Raw genomic sequence first — 22,847 nt, 5'->3', positions numbered from 1 at the left:
GTTTAAAATAACAAATACACAACTGGATTACAGAATAACAGTGATGCAAGATACAGTTTCACTGGAAAAAGTCATCGAGTATTTAACTGAGCATACAAGCTTCTGCCTACAAGCTGTCTCACGTCAGGACCAGACATTGGCCCTGTGTGATGTTTGGTGCTTGCAAAGCAAGCTGCTGACCTGCAGAGTCAAAATCTCCACTGCCCCGCTCTCATCTTCTTGATGACGTCAAGATACTCAGGGGTTCAGCCTCTGTGACATTTCAAAGATGTGAACTCGTGGTAGCAAGAGGAGGCTGACTGGAGGATGTCATGACGCGTATTACGTAAGTAGCCCAGAAATTCTGTCTTCAGACGCATATATGTTCTTTTACAAGTCATTTTAATCCTTGTTAATAATGAACGATACAGATTCTGATTTAAAAAAAAAAAAGTTTTATTCTCTAAGTGCAGAATCTCTCAGTATATTTTAAGCATTTAACAACGATATTGAAAAAATAAACCAAAATCTTGGTGTCCATTCCTGTTATCCCACATGTAGAATCTCTCTTCCTCTAAGATGGTTGGTTGTTTGGAAACAAGAGCAGGGTTCATCCTTTTGCTGGAACAGGTAAAGAGCACAGGTATACTCACAGGGATATGCAGCAGGTGACGGATGCCTGGATAGGAGGATAGGACAGCTGGCTCAGATTAAAGTGCTAAAAGAAATTTTCACTGATTCGGCAATGCAAAGGTATGTATCTGAGGAGCAAGAGGCAGCTGTTACACTGCTGGTGTAGTATCATTCACATCCTTCCCTCTGAAGGTAGAGCTGATCCAGCTATGTTGACTGGTGTGGGTGAGGGAGAAAAATAGAGACGTTAAAACATTTTCTCTGGATGGGTATGAATCCAGACTCGTATGTCACACAGGTTAAGATTTCATGCCACAGTGCTGACACTACTGGCAACACTTCTGCCAACTATCTTAAATGATTGCCTAGAGGAAAATTTCTTTTCTGGGCCACAGCAACTTCTGCCCTTCTGTATTGCTGTGCTGTCTTTGTTTCATTTCTACACTTCTAAATACAATTCCTGAGGTTCCTCTTACTGTCATTCCATCATTGATTATCGTTTTCCTTCTTTATACTGTCCATGTTTAATACTAAACCAGATTATAGTTAAAACTATCTCTGTGTGTCCCTTTTATCCTCTGCTCAGATTATAAGACAATTGTAAATATTTCACAGGTACTTTATATTTGCTAGCAAGAGGGAGCAGGTTAGAAGCTCACAGCTTCAAAGCCACTCTGTGTTGTCATTAGTCAGCTGGCTTGCAGTAACACTTATAAAAATAACTTACTTTGACAGTAGCAGCTCTTTTCAACTGAGAGATGCTTGTCTTAAGTTGTGAAAAGCAGTTATGAGCCATGACATAGTCTGACATGACATTATGATAATTCTGTATTTTTAGCATGAGAATATTTTATCCAGTTTTCAGTGTTAGGATTTTGGGGCACATCTGAGTAGACACCAAGGGAGCAAGTACTAGAAAACCTGTGCATGGGCTTTAGCGCACTCAGCCAGTTGCCTGTACCAAAGTTCACATCTAGTTTTAGAAATAAAGGTGAGCTAACTGGCTCGCTATGCAAGGCTTAATTTCCATGTGTCAGAGTCTAAATGGTGCCTAGTACTTGTAAAGAGAAACAGTCACTTAAAAAATGCAGTCTCACTTTAAAAAAATCAATTTGAAATTGAGTATTCCTACAGATCTGTGCAGCTGAGGGGGTGTGTATGTTTTGACTTGCCACTTTAAAGCGTATAGCAAAAAGCTCTAGGTTTTTTGACCTTACAGCCCCCAACAGTCTATCAGCCTTACACAGCTGAGCTCCATTCACTGTGAAGTGCAATTACTGGTTTAAAAACAACTAACATGGATATTTCTATGCAAATATCCCATAATATATATCCTTCCCACAGCAAGATTATCCTGCATAAAGGTATCCTGTAATCTAAGTGCATTGATTAGTACTTACAGGAATCTTTACCTTTTGTATAAAGGCAGGGCAATGTATGGAGATTCCTACATCCATGGTCGAGGATGAAGCACAGCTGGCCTGACTGTTTTACGCAGAGGTGGTGGAAGTACCCTGCCACGGAAACCCCTTGCTCCGCTCCAGCGGTGGAGGCAGTGGTGAGCTGGTATCCCGGCTTTGTTTCCTTGCGAACTTAGGTATGGTGTTACCGCTGGCGGGAACATAATATTTGCAAGCTTCAGTACAACCCGCTTGTGTTCTGCACGTGCCTTTCTAGCAGGCGTCTGCCTGCCATAGGCCTTGCCCACAGGTGGCAACGGACGTGTGTGCTTCAGCACTTCAGGCAGAGCTCTGGCTGAAATGGGGCGGATGGATTTCTTCAGCTGAACACCACCTTTTGTTTGGCTCACGTTCTTCTGGTGTACGTTACTGACTGCTTTAGAGACAGCAGCTTCAGCCTTAATATTAGATACGGTTTGACGGTGAAGGAGCTCTGCAATCTTTGGCTCTACACCACCAGCAATATTCCGTGTAAGTTGTGTTACTTTCTGCTTTTTCTCCCCTTTCTTTGGCTTTTCTATAAGAATGTCTTCTAGTAGTCCTTTTGCTACAGCCTGACCCAAAATGTCTTCAGCAGACATATTTGCAGAAGAATCTTTCTGCAAAATTCAAAGGAAACAATGAATGTAAGCCACAACACAGAGCTGCAAACTCCAGGAGAAACCTAGCAGGAAGACACATGTGATAAATGCTAAGCAGGCTCTTTATTCAGGAAATTAAGAACGTGACTGTTGTGTAAAGAGGTGTCTGAGCAATTGCTCTTCAGAGACCTTGCCCTCTACAGGCCTGAAGAGGGGAAACTGAATTCTGGACTTTCTGCTACATGTCTCCCACACTGACTTCTTCTGTAATGTGTCTGTAGTAACATGCACTTATATGTACATAAGTGTGTGTGTATCAGAAGTAGTTACTAAAATACGAAATATTACCAATAATATTAAACATGAATAATTTTCATGATACTGAAAATCCTTGCACATAATACAAAAGCAAGGAACTCTTGAACTAGATTAGCTAGGAACCAGGTCAACATCCAGGTGTGTAAAGAGAAGCAATGGGGAAGGAACTATTTACAACTAGCCAAGAAGAGGGTTTCTGTAAACCAGAAATTTCAGTTTAAGTTCTAAGTACATGGTTTTTGCCTTGCAGAAAATGTTCATTTCCAGAATCACCTAAAAATCGGCCATAGGAGCAACTGCTTCCGTGCACGAGAATTTGACTAAAGAAACTATTCAAATTAGCTAGCTGAAACAAAAGTGTTTCTCTGGAGGGAAGCAGTCTGGTAGACAGATTAACTAAAACTTACCAGCTCAGCCAGCTTAAAAAAATTAGTTTTCCTTGAAAAGAAAGAGGCGAGTAATAGATAACTTGAAAGGTGCTTCATGTCTGATTCTCTTAGTAAAATCTCCTAATTTCCCCCAAGACACAAGCTTCTTTCAAGCACTGTAATTGCAGCGTGACAGGAAGTGGTACAAATAACTAAATAGGTTCTTATATCTTTAATTTTTACTGAAATTTAATTAGCCCCCCTTCCTCTTCCAGTGAAAAAAGTCCTGCTTTTCTCAGACACAAGAGGAAAATGGTGATGCTTGAAGATGCAAACTAGCCCTTTAAGGCCTTTCCTCAGGAACCGTGCCAAGACTTTTAAATTTACTCAGCAAAAGCCCCCTGCCTTTCAAGCCAGATTTGCATATGCCTCAGTTTTGGAAGGAAACATATTCATACCTATGTTATTCAAATTATAATGAAGTCTTTATCCCTACGGGTGACACTGCCTGCTTGGATACTGGAAGAGCTTGGTGACAAATACAGACGTAACAAATAACTTTAGTAGATGCCATTTATCTTGAGTCTCATCAAGCTGGGTATTTCATTCCAAGGTGTGACAGCAACCATATGTTGGCTCTAGGTGTTCGTAGTGCTGATCAGGAGACTGCTCTGCTCGTGAACAGCTCCAAAGGAAAAGGCACATGTTGGAAAGCTGTGCTCAGCATAAAACTCTATAGAGGTGGCACATTTCAACTGCTCACCTATTCTTTGTTCTTAAGACAACTAAAGAACAGCCAGGATTTATTTTATGTTCAATTTCATATATTCACTTGTGGAAAATGGCACTATTCTTTTTCTTCTGTGAACTCTTTAAGTGGTAATTTTCTTAGCTTACCTCTCTTGCCAGAACAGCCAGAAAACAGCCACTGGAAATCCCTGATGGCTCCGTTTTGAAAAAAGTTTCAGTAGAAGCATTTGAATCAGAGCAAGTATCAAAAACAGGAGGAATAAGCCTGTGAATAATAAATGACCATAAAATAGTATTTACAGATATATAAGGAAATAAACAAGATATAGTAAAACTAATTTCCAAATTACATCTTTCAATGACAGTCTTGTACAGCCTATCTTCGTTTGAAAAACCGCAATTCAAGACAGACATGAGAATTCATCTTTTTTTAGAATTGGTTTTTTTTTTGCATGTTTTCCAATAATTCCCATTTAACTTTTTCCCATAACTAAGTATTAACCACCAGATAGTAAATAGGTACAAACACAATTAACAACCTTGTTCTTTCTCAGGTCTGCAATTACTGCATTGTCAAGTTGTCCATGAAGTTGGGGAATGCTCTGAAAACACTAAGCAGTACACAAGAAATTGTAGAGGTGTGGACTTTGAATTATTAACTATATGCTCATCAGAACTATCTACCTAAGCTAAAAATCTTAGGTGAGGAAAACTTGCCTATTTGTAATAATTGAGTTTTGCAGTGCATCAGTGAGGAAGGAAGCACTAGGGTTCTCTCATGTTTCCCCTGCATTCCAGTAGTCCCGAGCTGTTACCAACAGGCCTCAAGGACCTGGCCTATAAAGCAGCTAAACTAGTACTAAGCTGTTTCAGTACAGAAAAACGCTGTCAAAAGGTCCTGATGCAGTTACTACCCCTTCTTCTTCGCACTGCTGAGGACTGCAAGATACAGCCCCTCAGTGCTCCATTGATCCTCTTCAGACAGAGCTTTATTCAAAGGTGGTTTCAGAGAAGCACATTGAGGATTTGTAAGCAATACCCTGGCTTGGCTGGCTCATCTATTTCTAATGGGAAGACTTCAAAACTGGTCCCGACTTTTCACCGTAATCTGATTTTGCTTATGTCCCTCAGAACTTGGTAAAACACACTACAAGGCTCACATCCTTCTTGCATTACTAAATAAAACTCTGTGTCCGAGGACACACGGGAGATTTTTGCTTTTAGATCAGGTGATTCAATGCAAGAAAGTTATAATCTTTACTTTGATTGACATAAACCAATTACTCCTACCAGGAATCCCTTTAGCGGATGGTCTGACCCTGAAAATTGATGCAGAAATTGGAGAGGCCAAGGGAAATGCATGAATGAGTTAGATTCTCCTCTATACACACCTGTTTGCAGTGTGTACCTTTACATAAGATAAAGCCTTTGCTATAAACTGCTTGCCACATCCTTAAGGTAAGCACAGCTTAGACAGTGGGTATGTTTGAAACCACCTTTACAATTTCACTCCCCAAAGGCCAGCTGCATGACCCCGCTCCAGCACAGCCCTGTTCTGTTCAACACCACTTTGTTCAGCACTCAGCAGAGTAATTCCAAAAGACATAATACACCTAAGCACAATTGGTGTAAGGGTTTCCTGAAAGCTCTCCACTTTCTTGGAAAATTAATATTAAGCAGCTTCGTGATGACCACAGAGGATGTTCTATTAGTATAACTTGCCTCTCAAAGACACTACTGTGAACACAGGGGTTTGTCATTCTGCAACAGTTTTTCATTCTATCCTGCATGCTTTTAGTCAAATAGTTTATCTAATTAATTCCAAGGAAAGTGTACAAGGAGCTGTCATAAGCAGTACATGCATCTTAAACAGCTTGAGCTTTCATCTTAAGCAAAATCACATGATATATTTTATTTATGGTGTTCTATTATTGCTCTGTTTATGCTGGTTACCAGCAGCTTTACTGTAGCAAGAACTATGCATGAGAACATCCAAGCTACGTGCAGGGCAGTGAAGGAGGAACCGAATCTGGAACTGTCATTTGTGAAGGTCAGTGACTCTTCAGTCACAAATCTGCTCAGGTCTGCAAAAATCCTATTGTAGTTTTATTCTCCCTTTCTTACCATCTGAGAATGCCTGGGATTTGAAAGTAAAAGTATCATTTGGTGGTTTGACAAGTTTCATGCTGTTTCTGCAAAACACTGGCTAGATTTTGGGTTGGCTTTGGGGGGAGGTGAGGTCTTTTAGACATGGGGGAACTTTTCTGGAAAAAAAAAAAAATTAAAACTCCAGGAAAATAAAACCCCAGATTATTTCTTTTTTAAATACACGTACTGTTATATGTGTCATGAATTTATGTAGTGTTTGTGTTCAAGTAAGTCAGAGACCATTCTGTTCCAAAGGCACCCTAGTTCTTCCCATAGAATAATAGTTGCATATAGGTCAAGATGTGGCAGACTTGACAAAATTTCAAATCCCAAAGGAAAACACAGTTTACAGCAAGAATCCATAAATGCTTTTGCAGTAGTGTAGCATCACTGGCAAGACATACCCTGATTTCATCCATTTGGCATAAAAATTCAAACAGGCTGCTCTTTCCTATCAGTGATTTGCAAGACAGATGCATTTTGTTGTACTGTATCTTAACATCACACATAACATCTCTCTTTTAAAAATTCTTCGGGCTGGCCCTAGTTAACATTTACCATTTTAATCATGCAAAATTTAACTGCATTGAGTGGTATCTCGAACCACAGAACCTTTCCCTACGATAGCCAGGTCGTTAACATCAGCTAAGATAATAGAACATCTAAATATACAGTATTGCTCTCCTGTGCTTTTGGCAACATAAAACTCTTTTAACCCGCATGCTGTAATTGACTATTACCTCTATGTGCAAGAAAGTGCCAACTGGTTTGTGTTTATCTACTGTGACTGAAAGGAAAATCCAGGAAGTATCCATCGGTCTTCTAACAACTGCTTCAGCTGCCAGGGGTGACAGCTCACAGGTTTTAACTCCATACAAAGTATACATCACATTTTTTCATATATATTACTATTTGTTATGGTTGCACAGGATGTTCTCTTACTGTAACCTGTTGTGTGTCGGTCTCCCTTCCCTCCCAAAAAAAAAATCCTTTGTCTAAATACAGGATGAACAATCCTACAGCAGAGGTTCTTATTTTTCTATGTTATTCTCACATTGTAAGATGTAATTTCTTTTTCTTTTGAAACTGATCATTCAGGGTCAGAAGCTGAGAGCGTGCTAGCAAGTCTCCTGACTTCTAGTCTCCATTTTACCTTAAACTAGCTTCATACACTGAATACTGATAGGATGAAAGCAATAGCTCTGGCAGAAGCTCACCACAACGTTATTTCCAACTAGTGATGCTTTTCTCCCATCTTTATTTCAAATGAACAAATACATTACATGAAAAAGTCAAGAGGATGCCACTTGAGTACACACATAACATCAAAAGGAATGGAATGAGAGGCAGCAAAAAACTATTTTAAACGTTAATCTTAGCAAGACAGCTAAGTCTAGGATAAGAATTACGCTACAATTTAAAGTGATACTGTAATTTTCCACAGACAGAACTCATTCCATACCTATATGGTTGTACTTTATCTCCTTCCACCCCCGATTCCAGTGCTTTCTTCACTACTCTTTCATTTTCTTCTGCGTAAATTGAACACGTGCAGTAAATAATAGCTTGTACTTCCTTAACTACAAAACAAACAAGATTTTTCCACTGTTCAAATTCTCCATACACACAGTGGTTTAGTGAGGACTGAAAGCATCACAACAATTTATGCTTGGATGTCACTTCTACCCATAAAATACATCCTCCCGCACACGTCAGTATTCAGTTTCTAGTGGGTTTTAATAATTAAAATCTTTTCAAATATTTGCAGATTTCAGCACAAATTCAAAGGTGCATCCAGGCTTTCCACACAGCTACCAAAGGAGGGGGAAAGAAAGTGGCAGCATGCAGACGGAGTCAGACTACACTTACAACTTTTCCAAAGCAGAGTATGACTAAGCCAGTAAGCCGATTCTCTACACAATGCTAAAGACTTCTGTACCAATGGCTGGTGAACACTAGGACACAGAAACACCTTCAGACTTGAGGAGATCATCATTTAGGGGTTTTGGTTACAGACTTACTGTTAACTAATAGAATTATCAATGTATTTTTAACTATAGAAAAACTGGTGATAGCACAATGGAATCGATAGTACAAGGTCTTCCCAGAAACTGGAGAGCTGGCACACTTACATTTCATTGCATGAATCAGCTCAGTAAGCTGCCTCTCAGCAAGAACACTGAGTTTATCCTTGGCTACAGTTCCTTGGAAAAGGTCTTTTAGTAATCCTGCATCTAAATGCAAAGAGTTTTAAATTTATTATTGCAACTTGTATCAGTGTCTGAAATTCAGCTGTTTGCAAAAAATGCTTTGGTAGCAGACCTGGTTATTCCTGGTGCAGGGGGAAGGCAGGTTTTACAAATTAACAATCCCAATGAGTGCCTAAGTGATTCTTCCTTCCCTCTTTACCTGTGATTATTAGTGCCTCTTACTTGCTTCTATTTAATGAAAACTGTACAGTGAATAGACTTATACAAACAGTCAATAAAGGAATGTAATCAACAGAAAATTATACACACATTAGTATCTTGAAATAAGTTTTCTGCCTACAGTCTTTTTACTTTAAAAGAAAGGCTATATACACTCTGATCCCCAGAATAACCCTCAAACTTCATACTATCACGTTGAAGCAGACACACAGAATTATCCAAGTTATTTAATGTATGTGTCTTATAGTGATTAAAATAAAGACAGGGTTTTTTTTATAAAATGATACAATTTACTGAAGCAGCTACTATGTCCAGACCACAGTACTTGAATACTATTGCTACCAGAAAGCTTGAGCTAGCACTTGTATCAAAAGTTACCTCCGTGCTCATTTAAAATAAAGTCTATTGGGTCGCCAGCACCCAGTCCAGAGCACTGTGGTAGCAGCAAAATAACTTTTGCCTTTTGAAGTTTTGGGTCTGTTGGTCCAATCTCAGTAAAGTCTTCATGTAACAGCTGAATATCTGAAAAAAAGGAAAAACTCTACAGTTCCACATGCAAGCAAGGCTGCCTAATTTTAATGCAATAAAAAGTGAAGAGACTGTGGTGTTACATAGAGCTAGAGGCTGCTAGACCCAGATCCTGCCAAGTATGCCCCACTGACTTCAGACAGATGGAAGGACTAGCTAGACCTTAGCATCTTCCACTGAAAAGACTGCTAATGGGATTCCAGAGTCTGGCTGCATTTTGTTCCAATTGTGTCCTCCAGGTAACCTGGACAAATTCATGTGTTTTGGACTAACACTCTCAAACAGCTGGATATCAGACTGAAAGCACCAGCCAAGACATCAAATAAATGGACCCAAAAGTTCCCAGCTACCAGCTACACCAACTGCTATACAGTAACTACTTATATGGAAAACTTCACCCTGACATTTCAAGGAGCATATGACACGGTTAATCTGCAACCTTTGATTAATTTAACTGTAGCTGAAGAGCTGTCAGTGCACCTTGTGACAAAAAATAAGTTCTTACTGCCCTCCCCAAGTCCTTAAACAAGGGATCTCTCTCTGCATTTTGATAGCGTTATGCCAAACTTATATGCATCACAAATGTCTATATTAAAATACTTTATGTATACCAACTGTTTTGAAACCTACTTGTACATTCCATGTGACTGAAAAAGTTCCTCAGTTCTGCTTCTTTTGCTGAAGATTTCACACCACAAACAAAAATTGTGGACGTGCTGTGATTTGTCAGCACTGACATATGGGCAATGGTCAGATGGGAGCCTCCATGAGCCACTATAATGTCGTCACCTGAATTCAGCTGTGCCTGTGCAGCGTGTACAGCAAGGCTGCGAGACTTGTCCTGGAAAACAATAACACAAAAGTCAAGTATCACCAAGTAATGTGGTTTCTGTGAATGCCAACCTTCTTTTCCAAATTAGGGAAGTATTTCATCGTTTTCATGGCAAATGGGAAAGGCGGCAGGAGAAAAACTAATCAGGGATAGCTGCTAGTATAGAATTAAATAAAGTATAAACCCAAACATCTTATGAAGTCACACACTAAATTTAAATAATCTAACTAATGCATACAGAAGTGTAATATCTATAGGTGAAAAGACTATCTATACGTGAAAAGAAATCCCCAGAAGGAGGAACTCCTAGCAAGAGCCAGATCCAGAAGAGACATAGACCACATTATGCAGAACTCATCCTCAAAGGCAGCTTAACCGAGAAATACAAAACTATTCACATAGCTCTTGACGATAATTATGGGAGAAATTAAGCCCTTACAGATCAAAGACCAAGATTTTGCTGAAATTTGAACAACACAGAGACAGATTTGAATGCAGAAAGCACAGGGACCTCAACAAGAGTAAATGATCTGATACTACAAGTCATGCAGAGAAAGAGAGAGAAATCAAACATTATGCCCATCAAATTACTTTAAAAGTCAAAGAATGAAGATATATTTAGCACCAAACCTGGCAAACACTGATGATAGCAGGGGAAGGGGGAGCACTGAACCTTTACATTCACATCCATGTCTACGTATCCACTTACAGCATTCAAGTACCATCCTACTCACCTCATTTTGAATATTGTTAAGTAGTAATACTCAGAATTTGTCCCTGTGACCTATGCGGCTCACATATATAGTTCTTTTCTGTATGTCTTCTATTCAAAATATACATACTGAAATGGAATACTGAATTACTTTCTAAGTTGGGTAATATATTTTGAGGCTAGAATTTCCAGAAAATGCTAAGCCTCAAGTGAAAATGCTCTTTGAAACGTTTCTGCTAGGTAATCAAGAATCATCAAGACACTTCAGATAGATTGATTGTGGTTGTGTGTTGTTGCACTGTTACTCCAAACCACCACTCTATAACAGGAACCTCTGACCAATCTTGCCTGGAGAGTAATGATGGCAAGACAGGGAAAAGACTAATGGGACTGGTGGAGGTTTCTATTTCGAACCACACTGCACGAAATAGAAAGAAGCGTCATCATTCCATCACAAATAAGCAGCTGAAGAGGAAGAAATCATATTGGCATACCGTTAGCTGCTAACTGGGGTAATGGACACAGAGTTACACAGAACCTTTGCTCACATTTTCAGTGGTGAGACTGCCTCTGACAACTCTTGATGTTTATTTTTTAAGATTAAATTTAAAACATTCCACTAACTTAAATGTAGCTTTCAATTATAAGCATTAATATTTCCATGCTAAATTTAGTAAGTGAAACAGTTTCTAACTTCCTAATTATTAAAAACATCCAAAACCCTATGAGTATGTTGCTGCCTGTAATAGGACAGACACACAATACATAACCTAATTCTAATGTAAAGCATTAGTTTGCAGATCGTATGATTCAAGGGTGACATCAACTCACCTGCAGTAAGAGTTTGCAATCTGCAAAAAGATCTAAATTAAGCAGTTCTTCTTTAAGAGAGGAAGGAAAAACCAACACATCACCGCAATGTTGGTCCACACCGTACGTATGATGGTCCAAGTCTGACACAGACTTAACTTTTGTGAATCCCTTCTCCTTCAAATCTCTGAAAACATCTTCAAGGCTGTTAACATACAACTCTGACCATTAAATATGTAAGAGTTATTTAAGCAATACAGTTCACGCTGATTACATGGATTTTTGCCTTGTATTTTTTTAGTGTGTGTGTATACAGATACATATATATATATAATTGCAATACTGCCTAATACACAAGGGGAATTTACTCTATTTTAGGCATATAAATCCTGTTTTGAAACTATTAAATTAATAAGTCTGATGATAAATTAAGAAAGAGGTATATGTCTCCAGAGGATGATTCAAAGCATCAAAACATATGTCCATTGCTCAGGAGTCACTGTAGCAAATTTATGCTGGAATACTTTAGTTCTTTCAAACGCTTTCAATTTAGCTCAGCGTGCCAATGAATTTAATGGCTGATAACTGAAATAATCTTTGTGTAAATGTAATGAAGGCAAAAATGCTGAGGTTTGCAATTCAAATATCATAAAGATTTAAAGGCATATACAACAAGACGTGTTTGCTGAAATGCAGTTTCAGACAATACCAAAAGCTTATACGGTACATTAAATGTAGGATCAACGCAGTAGCTTTCAGTTCAGTCTTATTGAAGGGTTGTGAAATCACAACCAGAGTAAGACACCTTCTCTATCTTGAAGAGCCTGTAACCTAAGCACAGAACATTGGTCCAAGACAAGAGTATGAAAACAAAATTCTTGAAAACCATATCCATGGATTACCTGTCTAACAAAACAGATAACAGGATAATCTGGTATGGTTCACGTATCGGTTACTACGGAACTGGGAACATATATAGTAGACCACTGAATATAAGGATTATTGAAGGGTATTTTTATTTCAAGTTTACATTTTGTTTTGTATCTATCTTAACACCCTTAGCCAAGACTATGGCTTACAGTAACACATCCACTTTTAAAGAAGTTTTCTCTTTCTCTATTTTTCATCACAGAGTTTACTCACCCACACGGTATTTTCTAACTTTATTTCCTTATTTAATTGGTGAAAAACCCACACAAGCAACAGAATAGTAAGAAAAACTGTTTCACAACTTTGTTACAGTTCATGAATACCATTACTGCACTGTATAAAAGCTACAAAGAAACATAATGCAATGTCACTGGACTAAGCAGAATCTAACGTAAGAAACTTAAATTACTGGTAATAATATAACCTGGAAATTCTAGAACAAGTGTGTAGCAAACTTTAAGACTTCCTACGTAAAAACATCAGTATTAGATGATACTTAAAGGACCTTACCTGATTTTAAATGTGTTTATCCAAACACACAATGGTAAAGCAGAAGCCCTTTGGTGCTGCTTCTGTATGGCTTCTGGTAGAACATATTCAATTGAAGGAGCATCATGTTTGATGCGATATCTTGCCAGTGCAGCTGCCAATTTGGTCTTAAAACTACAAAAACATAGTCACAAGTTTAGTAAGTTTTATAAGAGTTTACATCAGCTATTAACATGCAACATTTCTATTATATTACTATCTTGCTCAGAAACCAAAACCAAAAGTGAGGCCTTGTTTTGCAGGCTGCTACAGAAAATACAAGTTATAGGACATTTTCTACCCCAGACAACAGCAGATGCAAGGTAGGAGTACACAACTAAGACTGTTTTACTTAAATGGACAAGACTGGAATGATGACAGGTGAATATGTCAGTTTTCTCAGACAACTATAAAAAAAAAACAAAAACCACAAATATGTTTTGGAACTGCAACCTGTGGGATACGATCATCAAATTTTTTGGCATGTTTGAAGATATAAACACACATATGTGCAGACTGAGCATTTGATGAAAGCTGCCCTCTAAATCTGTACAGAAACAACACAAGGATGACGGCAACCAGGAGTCAGTCCTATTATTATTATGCGAAAATGTCAGAGGAAATATTCCCAGTCTTTCCATAATCTTTATGCATAATCTTGATAGATGTTAATTCAAAGTAAATACAAATTGCTGGTGAGCTACTTTAGATGTCAAGGCATATTACTTACTGCCCTCCAGAAATACCTTGCACTTATGAACTTTTGGGGCTATTCTAAACTCAGCAGCAACACAATTCTGTTCAACAAATGCCTGTTGAGTTCATCAACAGACTGACAAAAGAAATACTTGAACACTACTTAAAATGCTTATTTCACGTATATCCTTTTCTTTTGTTAAATATTTATTATTTTAGATAATTAGAGCCAAGTTCCATAATAGAAGTTTTGCTGAACAAATGGATGTTATGCCATTCCATGACCTCTTGACTCTATTACACTCATAGTTATGAATGTTTACTATTTAATTTCTTTTCTAAAATTGTATGAAAAAATTTCAGCAACTCCAAAATAAGATTCTAGCTAAGTAATCCACAATAGAAAGATGGTTAGCTGCATTTTCCTTAAGTACAGAAACATGAAAGTTTCCCCCCAAAATAGGTTCTCATTAAAAATAAAAACAAAGCCTGCAAAATTTGAAGATGAGAGACCTCTGTAATAGTTAAGATCAAAGACCTCTGTAATAACTATTTTAACAAAGGTACTGGTTATACAAGTCTGTACTTCTGCTAACATACATCAACAAAGAGAGGTTTTTGCAGGTATACCTGCTTAGATAATGCTCTACTTTCCGAACGTCTGCTACAGGCTCGTCCTCATCAGAAATCTCTCGTGCTTGAAACTTTCGGTCTTGTAGGTCATAAAGCATCACAACCAGTAAGCTGGTTAATTCATCTGGCTGCAACAGAAAAGCAACTGGATAAAGTGACACAAAGCATGCCGTACTTCCGCAAAAAGATCCATACCGAGCAGCAGTCTCCCATGTGAGTGGCATTAAAAACTCCAATGAAACTCTGATTTCTAAGAATAGTTCCTCATGGAGAGTTAGTAAAACACTGAAGAATTTTTTAAAAACTCAAATATACAATTTAAAAGTCATTTAGCTTATCTGAATTAAAACATTCTCCATACACACAGATAATATACTCTATCTTAATAGCTTTTAATGCTATCAGAATTTAAACCTTGAAATTATTCTCTCCTCCTATAGTAGTTCTTTGAATAGCTATGCTAACAAAAGCCTCTTGCCTATCAATTTGCCTCTTGTGGGATGGTTCAGTGTGTAACAACCGATAAGCTCAGCTATAACAACCATTCTGCAGTAGGGACGTATGTAAAATCTCCTTCCCATGTCTAAATGTTTAAAGCAGGGAGCATCTTCTCTATTAGGGACAGTAATTATCAGCACTTAACTTACTCTTGTCTACCTCTTTTCATGAAATTCCTACAGTTCCTATGCCTTCAAAAATTCCTACCCTCTCATAAATAGGACTGAAATTAGCTAGAAAACTCAAGTTATTCAGGGAATACCACCAAACAAAATGTTACCACAAGTCTTACTTCCTTACAAAAACAAGCCAAAACCCAAGTGTGTTAGATCATTTGCCTGCTCGCATCAATCTCCACAAATAACATCTTGTAATTTTCAAAGCCATCAAAGACTAAACTGGAAGGGATAGCAGCGGATTACTCTGCTAGCTCTAGATTTGCTTTTCAGGTCAAAGCAGGAAAGCACGTTGAGAGAGTAAAGTGGACCAATTTTTGTCAGTACAATATTTGCATTCAGTACATTGCCTAGGAAATGAGACATGGGTTCAGTGCATACTTTTGTTTGATGGGGTTCACTTCATGCTTTCCAACTCCCACGGACAGGAAGAGAACATGACTTTTTTCACCACTCACAGGGGGACATAGCTGGGAAAAACAGCACATGGACATGCACTGGCTCATGGACAATATCAGTGAGCACATATTACAGTGCAGTAGCATTATGGTTCATTATCCTACCTTCTTTCTTTGAAGAATCACAGAATCACAGAATACCAGCTTGGAAGGGACCTCAAGGATCATCTGGTCCAACCTTTCTTGGCAAAAGCAGGGTCTAGACAAGATGGCCCAGCCCCCTGTCCAGCTGAATCTTGAAAGTTCCCAGTGTTGGGGAACTCACTTCCCTGAGGAGATTATTCCTACAGCTCATTGTGAAAAATTTTCCTCTTGTGTCCAACTGGAATCTCCCCAGGATTAACTTGTACCCATTACCCCATGGTTCCTTTAAATACTGGAACATGGTGATAAGGTCTCCCCCTAGCACTCTTTCCTCAAGGCTGAATGAACCCCATTCTCTCAGCCTTTCCTCATCCAGCTTCCCAGTCCTTTGACCATCTTTGTGGCCCTTCTCTGGACCCTCTCCAGCCTGTCCACATCTTTTTTATATAGCAGGGACCAAATCTGAACAGAGTATTCCAGGTGTGGCCTGACAAGCACTGAGTAGAGTGGGATAACAACTCCTTTCTCTCTGCTGGTGGTGCCCTTGTTAATATAGCCTGCTGGCCTTCTCTGCTGCAGCTGCACACTGTTCACTGAGCTGCTTGTCCACCAGGAGCCCCAGGTCCCTTTCCACAGAGCTGCTCCATTTGAAGCAGTAAGGTGCAACAAGAAACTCATAAACAACATAGCTAATACCTTGGAGACTGATGCTTTAGACAACAGCAGCAGCAATATTTCAGTCTCAGAGGCTACCATATAGTTCAAAACAACTGTTTCAAAGAATGTTGCGGAATTCTCAGAAAATATTCTAATTACATTAAAAAAAATTTATTTCCTCACAAAAATGTTCACTTACTATTGAATGGCACGGGTAGACACAACTATCTAACAGCATTTCTTCAAGGAGATCTTGATCTGCAAAAAAAAAGAAAACATTGACAAGTTATGCTATGAAATCTACAAGATCCTGTGGAAGGAAAAGAAAAAATTAAAAATCATTAAATAAAAAGCTGAAAGTTTAAACATCATGAAAATTAAGGGCAAATTCAATCACAAACAGTAGCAACGCCAAATACGTATAATTCTCTTCCATGAGAAAGTAGAGAGTTGAAATATTTGATTTCACAACATGCTGATCCTTAGAGATACTTAAATATTTGAGGGATATGAGTAGTGTAGTAGTAACGTGTGGTTTAACAAAAACCCTTTAACAAAAGATCTATGCTGTCAGACAGAAGCTAAACACCGTTTTGCCATATTTTCTCTGCTGCGTCGTTTCTGTTGGCACTTCTTGGAAAAGTTTTGTACTTACATTTTAGAGCATTGAAAGCCAGTTCATAAGACAGACGCTGGGAAGACACATCTTTAAAAGCCAGCACGGGAGCTGCTGAGTCACCCGCATACCGCACCAGCATTCTATCCTTAGACTTTTCAGTGTGAATGCCTTGAAAAATCTTAGCTGCGTTTATGTATACGGTGTCGTGACAGCCATTCTTCTCAATCAGAGTCATTGTGCTTTTTACAACAGATTCTTTTTCATCTGGCTTTTTCACTTCACTCAAGTCTGAAGTACCATTTATAACATCCTCCTGTAAAGACAAGTTATTTTTAGGCTCAGGCATTTTTCCAGTTGCTGATCGTGTAAGTGCAAGTCACAATCCTGCTGCCTCTGCAAAAAACAAAGCTTGTACTCAATTATGACAATTTCTTTCACTAGAATACACTTTTCCCTTAATTTTCAGGTTTTCAATAGAACATGTTTTGTTTTTTAGGCTCTATTACATGTATCATCTATACTTCTATACATCTATCATTTACACATAGTAGAGAAGTATTTATATATAGTTTTCTTAACTTATTTATTTTCACCAATGCAGACACAAAGGACTGGTTACTTATTTCAAAGAGGCCACTGCTTTACAATAAATGATCCTAAACAGACTATATGCAGAGATTTGATTCTTTGTGTCTAACAAGAAGCGTTATCATTGCAGACAGAATAATATCTCGTACTAGGAATTCTCCTTCAATAAAGCCACTACAGAAATTTCAAAGCAGCCATTGTCTCTTCCAAAGAAGATCATCTGGAAAAGGGTTGCAGAGAATTCCACATGCTTGTCCAATAAACTGCCTATCTCTTCCTAAAAATGGATAACAGAGATCCCCTAAGTGTTAATGTATTCACTGTATTACCTAAACAGCACAATTTTAAATGCAGGAAATGCATTCTGACATCTCTGAAGACATCATCGCATCCTCCATATGCCTATCTGTGTTACTTACGTTTTCTACACATCTTGTATATACAATAAAATAAAAATTATCTTCCCCAAAGGTGGAATAGGCAGCCATGGAATGCCCCATGCTGTGCCAGCATTCTCCTGTCCAAACTTCCTTTCCCAAACACAGATGATGCTCAGCCCACTCCTCCCCTCTCCAAGACCAGCCCAGCTCAGTGTCTGCCCAGCACAGCATGCTCCAGGCAACTGACCAGTGTTGCTTCCTGAATTCTGGCAGCCCATCTGGAGGAGACCACATCTCATTCTTCTTTCCCGGGATTTGCTCCCCAAAACCGAGCTGCTAACCCTGTAGAAGCAATTTCTACTGTGACTTTACAGACATCCTGGACCTCAAACAGCTGTTTCTAGCGGAGTTAAGCTCCAATAACCCAACCCTAGTGTTAGATGCAGCATGGATGGATCCATGGAGCAAACATACATTTATTTCATGAAGCTATACTGAAACAGAACAAGCAGCACTATCAAAACAAAGCACTGTTCTTCACTAGAACTAGAACAGATTACCTAAACCAAACTGAAGCTTTCGTGTTTAGAAGCAGGGGGGGGGAGGAAATCACAAATGCTTTCAGGATTTTTTACACTAATTTGACCAGAAGACATGTATATGATTTCACAGAAACAAGGATAGCATTTAACAGGGACCTGAAACTCAAATCCTTTCTCCAGCTGAACACAAAATATTCCTTTTTAGAACACGTAGCAAGTGAACTAATGTTTGTGGTGCCCAGACTTTCAAAACTTGTAGGGTTTACTGTTTATGACTTCTTTGCCAAGCCATTTTTGCTGACCCACAAGACACACTGCTATTAAGTGATTTGATGAATACACTTTCCCAAATGACAACTGTCATGTTAATAAAGATGAGAGGACAGTGCTCTGCCCTGTGCAGACACTGGTTGCAACACTGTAAATGACAGCTTGGATTACCGAACTCTGTGCCAGAGAACACCAACCTTGATTAATAAGAAGCTCAGCTGAGAGAAGAGAGAAAAGACTCTGCCTTTGTCTATAGAAGAAACGAGCTGAATCTCAAGCACATTACTCAGCTAGGGGAAAAAACCCCAAAGGTTCTAAGGAGGCCATCATTCCCCTAAAACAGAATGGCCTTCAGATTTCAGAAGATTTTTTTTCCACTGTTAAGAAAATCTTCAAATGAAAACTGAATTTCTTGTGTTTCGGGGTCATTGAAGAGAGATGAAGAACGAATGTGGAGATAAATAGAAAAAAATAAAAACAAAGTTTATAATATTTCTGTGTCCTAGAAATGCTACATTTCAGTGATCTGGCTGACAGGAGATATGACTGCTTCACCTACAAAGCAGAAACTTGCTGTTGCAATAAAATTTCCAAGTTCTTGCCAATATACTTCCACACTGTTTTTCTTAAACTTGACCAGATTTGCAAGTAAGAGTAGTAACAGGGCATGCAGAAGAAGGGAACTTAAAGACACCTATGAGTAAAACTTAACAGACAGCTACTGGACAGCTGTTCTCCACAACAGCTAGAGTTTGTGTTGTGGACAACCTAGTTGTGTTGTGACCACCACGCACCTCTCACAGGACAGTGTTGGTTGTGAAGGCACAGAAAAGTCAAGAAAGTATCTCCCCACTTCTGATTCCAAGTCATAACCCACAAAACCGATGACAGCGATCAGGACAACTTACTTTTAGCACAACAGTTCAACAAGTAACACCAGTAGCAACACAAGGCAAAGTCTGCTTCTTGTGCACATTATCTGTGCAAAGAGATGTGCAAATCTCTCTTCTGAAAGCACCTGTATGATGGATGCTGACAGACTCCAGTAACACAAGTTACCATTATCCGAGTACAAACAATAGCAATAAAGATAAGAAGACGGCAGGTTTCAAGTAGTAGAGTGGGAACTAAAGAGCAGGCTGGGAAACTAGATCAGACTGTCCTGCTTTATAGCCAGGCAGAGCCAGGCAGGAGGCCTGGCGGCATCCACATTTTTCCTGTTTCCCGCAGGCTGAGCGGAGCTCTCAGCTGCTCTGCGGGCTCTGTATTTGCAGCGTTCAACACGCCTAAGACTAAACCCTCCGGAAAGTCGCTGGAAGAGCACCTCTGGGGATGGCGGTGCCGGGCGCTGCGGGGTGAGGCGGCCGCCTCGAGCGGCCGGCCCCGCGCTGCCGCCGGGCCTGAGGGGCGCCAGAGCCCCGCTACCGGGCCACAGTTACCCCCGCTGGGCAGGGCAGCAAAACCACACACACAGCCCCGCCCGCGCTCACCCTTACCGGCACCGACCGGGCCCCGCCGCCCGGCCGAGCAGAGCCGAGCCCCGAGCGGGCCGGACGCCCCGCCCACAGACCCACCTGCCGCGGTGGGGACCGTTGGGCTCGGGGGGGCGCCGCCACCCTCCGTGCTCCGGCGGGGAGGCTCCGCTTGCCCGGGCCCCCGCCTCCCGCCGGCAGCCCTCCTCCGGGCCGGGGGCAACGGTTCGGGCCGTGGCGGGCGCGGGAGGTGCTGTGAGGAGGCGGTCGGTCGCGCCGGGGCCCGGAGGGAGGCGAGGCGGGGCGGGCCCTGCCGCCAGGGGCTCACCGGGAGGCGCTGGGGTAATTGAGACGCCACAACAAAACGGCAAGGTCCAGCCCGGCAACGGCACGAACGTGTGCGAGGTGTGTTTGCAAGGGTTGCCATGGCTGGAGCTGTGAGGGAACAAGAGCTGCTCGCAACTTTACTTCGTTTTGTTTCTAAAAAAACCCCTTGGTTTAAAAAAGATGTTCCCCCAAACATCATTATTGCAAACTCCATGACCACTTTAAAAAGTAAATGTTACCTACACTCACATTTCTAACTGCATTGAAACACCACCAGTTACAGGACTGAAAATCCCACAAATGCAGGAGTAGCCCAGATAAGGTGCTGGGGTTTCACTTGCCCTGGAAATCAGCAGGGTGCTGTTGCTGCACACAGTGCTCTGGTAATGTTTTAGCTGTCTCAACCTCTGCTTTTATTCAGAGTCGTGAACCACAGAGTCAGGCTCTTAAGTTGTTTCTAGACTTTAAAATAAAACAAAACAAAAACAATTTCTTGAAATTATTCCAGTAATGAACCAATAAACCAGCCAGATCCTTGACAGAAATTTACTTTTTAGAATCATAGAGTCACAGAGTGGTTTGGGTTGGAAAGGACGTTAAGACCATTTAGTTCCAAACCCTTGCCATGGGCAGGGACGCCTCACACTAGACCATATTGCCCAAGGCTTTGTCCAACCTGGCCTTGAACACTGCCAGGGATGGAGCATTCACAACTTCTTTGGGCAACCCATTCCAGTGCCTCACCACCCTCACTGTAAAGAACTTCTTCCTTCTAGCTGACCTGAACTTCCCCTGTTTAAGTTTGAAGCCGTTACCCCTTGTCCTATCACTACAGTCTCTGATGAAGAGTCCCTCCCCAGCATCCTTGTAGGCCCCCTTCAGATACTGGAAGGCTGCTATGAGGTGTCCATGCAGCCTTCTCTTCTCCAGGCTGAACAGCCCCAACTTCCTCAGCCTGTCTTCATACGGGAGGTGCTCCAGCCCCCTGATCCTCCTCGTGGCCCTCAGTACAAACCCTAGCACACCCGTATTTTTACAAATTGTCCCAGAGTGTTTTGTGCACAAGCTCCTTCGAAGCACACAAGCTAAGACTTGTTATCCCTGATGCACACTTGGCCATTAGCCACATCCCTTTCTGGTATCAGTATTATCAGATACCTACACAAACGAAGCTGTGACTCCATGCAGTCACATGCATTAGGACTAGAAAATTTGCAGTTAAAATCAATTCGTATTTTGCTGATGGTACAAAGACACCCTTCAGGTATGGAATTGCTATATGCTCCAGCAGCACTGCTACAATTACGACAGCAGCAATTAATTACAAAGCAAGCCAAGTAAACTGGGTAAACTTTGCACATAGCAGTTCAAACAAATCTTGAATCCTTCCTGGTGATAAAACAAATCTTCCTCCTTTGCTTTTCTAGTCTATTTGCAAATGCAGACAAAAAAAAAGAAGGGGGGGAGGAGGGGGTTGATTGAAAAAAAAAAAAACAAAACCAGTTTTTGACATTTAGTTTTTCTAGATGATTTTGTTTTTTAAATTAATGGTCAAATGAGTCCAAAAATTGCTAATAGCTTCAGAATGATCAATTGTTCACTGGAAAGGTTGCCCAGATATGTTCTGTACACAACAACTGTACAGAACTGCTTTTATTTAACTTTCTCATAACAGTTACAAAGAATCTCAGATTATGCTCTGTAACAAGGAAAAGCCAAGTTTGGTTTGATCTGGAATGTTATATTTTTGCCCCATTCCCTCTTCTGACCTTTTATTTTACAGCTTGGAGGACCATGACTGTAATTCAGAATAGCACAAAACAACTAACAGGAGTTGGCTTTAGACTAACAAATACCCTGGTAGAATTCAGTGTGATAAATTAAGCATTATTTTAGCAATTTGAAATGTGGAGGACAAAGGAAAGCTGTGAAGCTGAGGTCTGAGGAAGAAATCTGAACATGAGACACCAGAGTAGTAGCTATTAAGAAGATGGGTAGAGGCTCGGAAAAGACTGGGTGAATATAAGCTGACTCAAGGATAACAGGACTAAGAGAGGGAACAAAGTTTCTGGCCAGAGGCTATCAGAGAACAAGGAACAGAGAAGAACAATGGAGCTTCCAGTCACACAGAAGCAAGGGAGAATGGCTATCATTGCAGTAGTAATGGATGTTTTTCGGCACTTATGAGCTCAGCTTTCCAAGTCTTCAGATAGTACGATTAAGATTTTTTATAAGAACACTGCACTCAGGGTATTAAAAAACATTCCCCTTCAGTTTCATTGGTTTATAGGTTATGCAAATGAATTCCTATTGTTTATTTTCCAGGAAAAATGCAAAGCTGTATTCCTTGTTCCTGATGGTTAGAAATTCCTGTTGACATAAATGGAGAATTATCAAAATAATATTGTTTAGCAAATCTGAAGTCTGACATACCCATACCA

General features: G+C 40.1%; 1 protein-coding gene across 6 annotated transcripts; it reads right to left on the bottom strand.

The window, feature by feature from the left end:
* Positions 1-360: 360 nt before the first annotated feature.
* NSUN7 (NOP2/Sun RNA methyltransferase family member 7) lies at positions 361-20,254 on the bottom strand. 6 transcript variants are annotated; one of them, XM_030493273.1, is made up of 14 exons: positions 20,182-20,254; positions 18,043-18,137; positions 16,864-17,140; positions 16,408-16,466; positions 14,333-14,463; positions 12,989-13,141; positions 11,570-11,753; positions 9,825-10,035; positions 9,045-9,188; positions 8,370-8,471; positions 7,700-7,817; positions 4,237-4,354; positions 2,025-2,671; positions 361-828 (listed from the first exon to the last, which is right to left on the bottom strand). In XM_030493273.1, the coding sequence occupies exons 3-13, from the start codon at positions 17,060-17,062 to the stop codon at positions 2,060-2,062; spliced, it is 2,031 nt and encodes a 676-aa protein (XP_030349133.1). In that variant the 5' UTR covers positions 17,063-17,140; positions 18,043-18,137; positions 20,182-20,254; the 3' UTR covers positions 361-828; positions 2,025-2,059. The 6 variants fall into 6 exon arrangements, with proteins under 6 accessions (XP_030349133.1, XP_030349129.1, XP_030349127.1 ...); XM_030493269.1 differs by lacking the exons at positions 18,043-18,137; positions 20,182-20,254 and having other exon boundaries at positions 361-658; positions 2,013-2,671; positions 16,864-17,446; XM_030493267.1 differs by lacking the exons at positions 18,043-18,137; positions 20,182-20,254 and having other exon boundaries at positions 16,864-17,446.
* Positions 20,255-22,847: the final 2,593 nt, after the last annotated feature.

The sequence above is a fragment of the Strigops habroptila genome, chromosome 7, assembly GCF_004027225.2.
Source record: "Strigops habroptila isolate Jane chromosome 7, bStrHab1.2.pri, whole genome shotgun sequence".
Lineage (NCBI taxonomy): Eukaryota > Metazoa > Chordata > Aves > Psittaciformes > Psittacidae > Strigops > Strigops habroptila.
This window is presented reverse-complemented; position numbering and strand designations above follow the sequence as displayed.

Coding starts and splice junctions, on each gene's coding strand:
- NSUN7 (XM_030493269.1), bottom strand. CDS start 17,173: ATGCCTGAGCCTAAAAATAACTTGTCTTTACAGGAGGATGTTATAAAT. Junction 11,754..12,988: donor ATAAACACATTTAAAATCAG/GTAAGGTCCTTT, acceptor GTATGTTAACAG/CCTTGAAGATGTTTTCAGAG. Junction 10,036..11,569: donor ATTGCAAACTCTTACTGCAG/GTGAGTTGATGT, acceptor ATTGTTTTCCAG/GACAAGTCTCGCAGCCTTGC.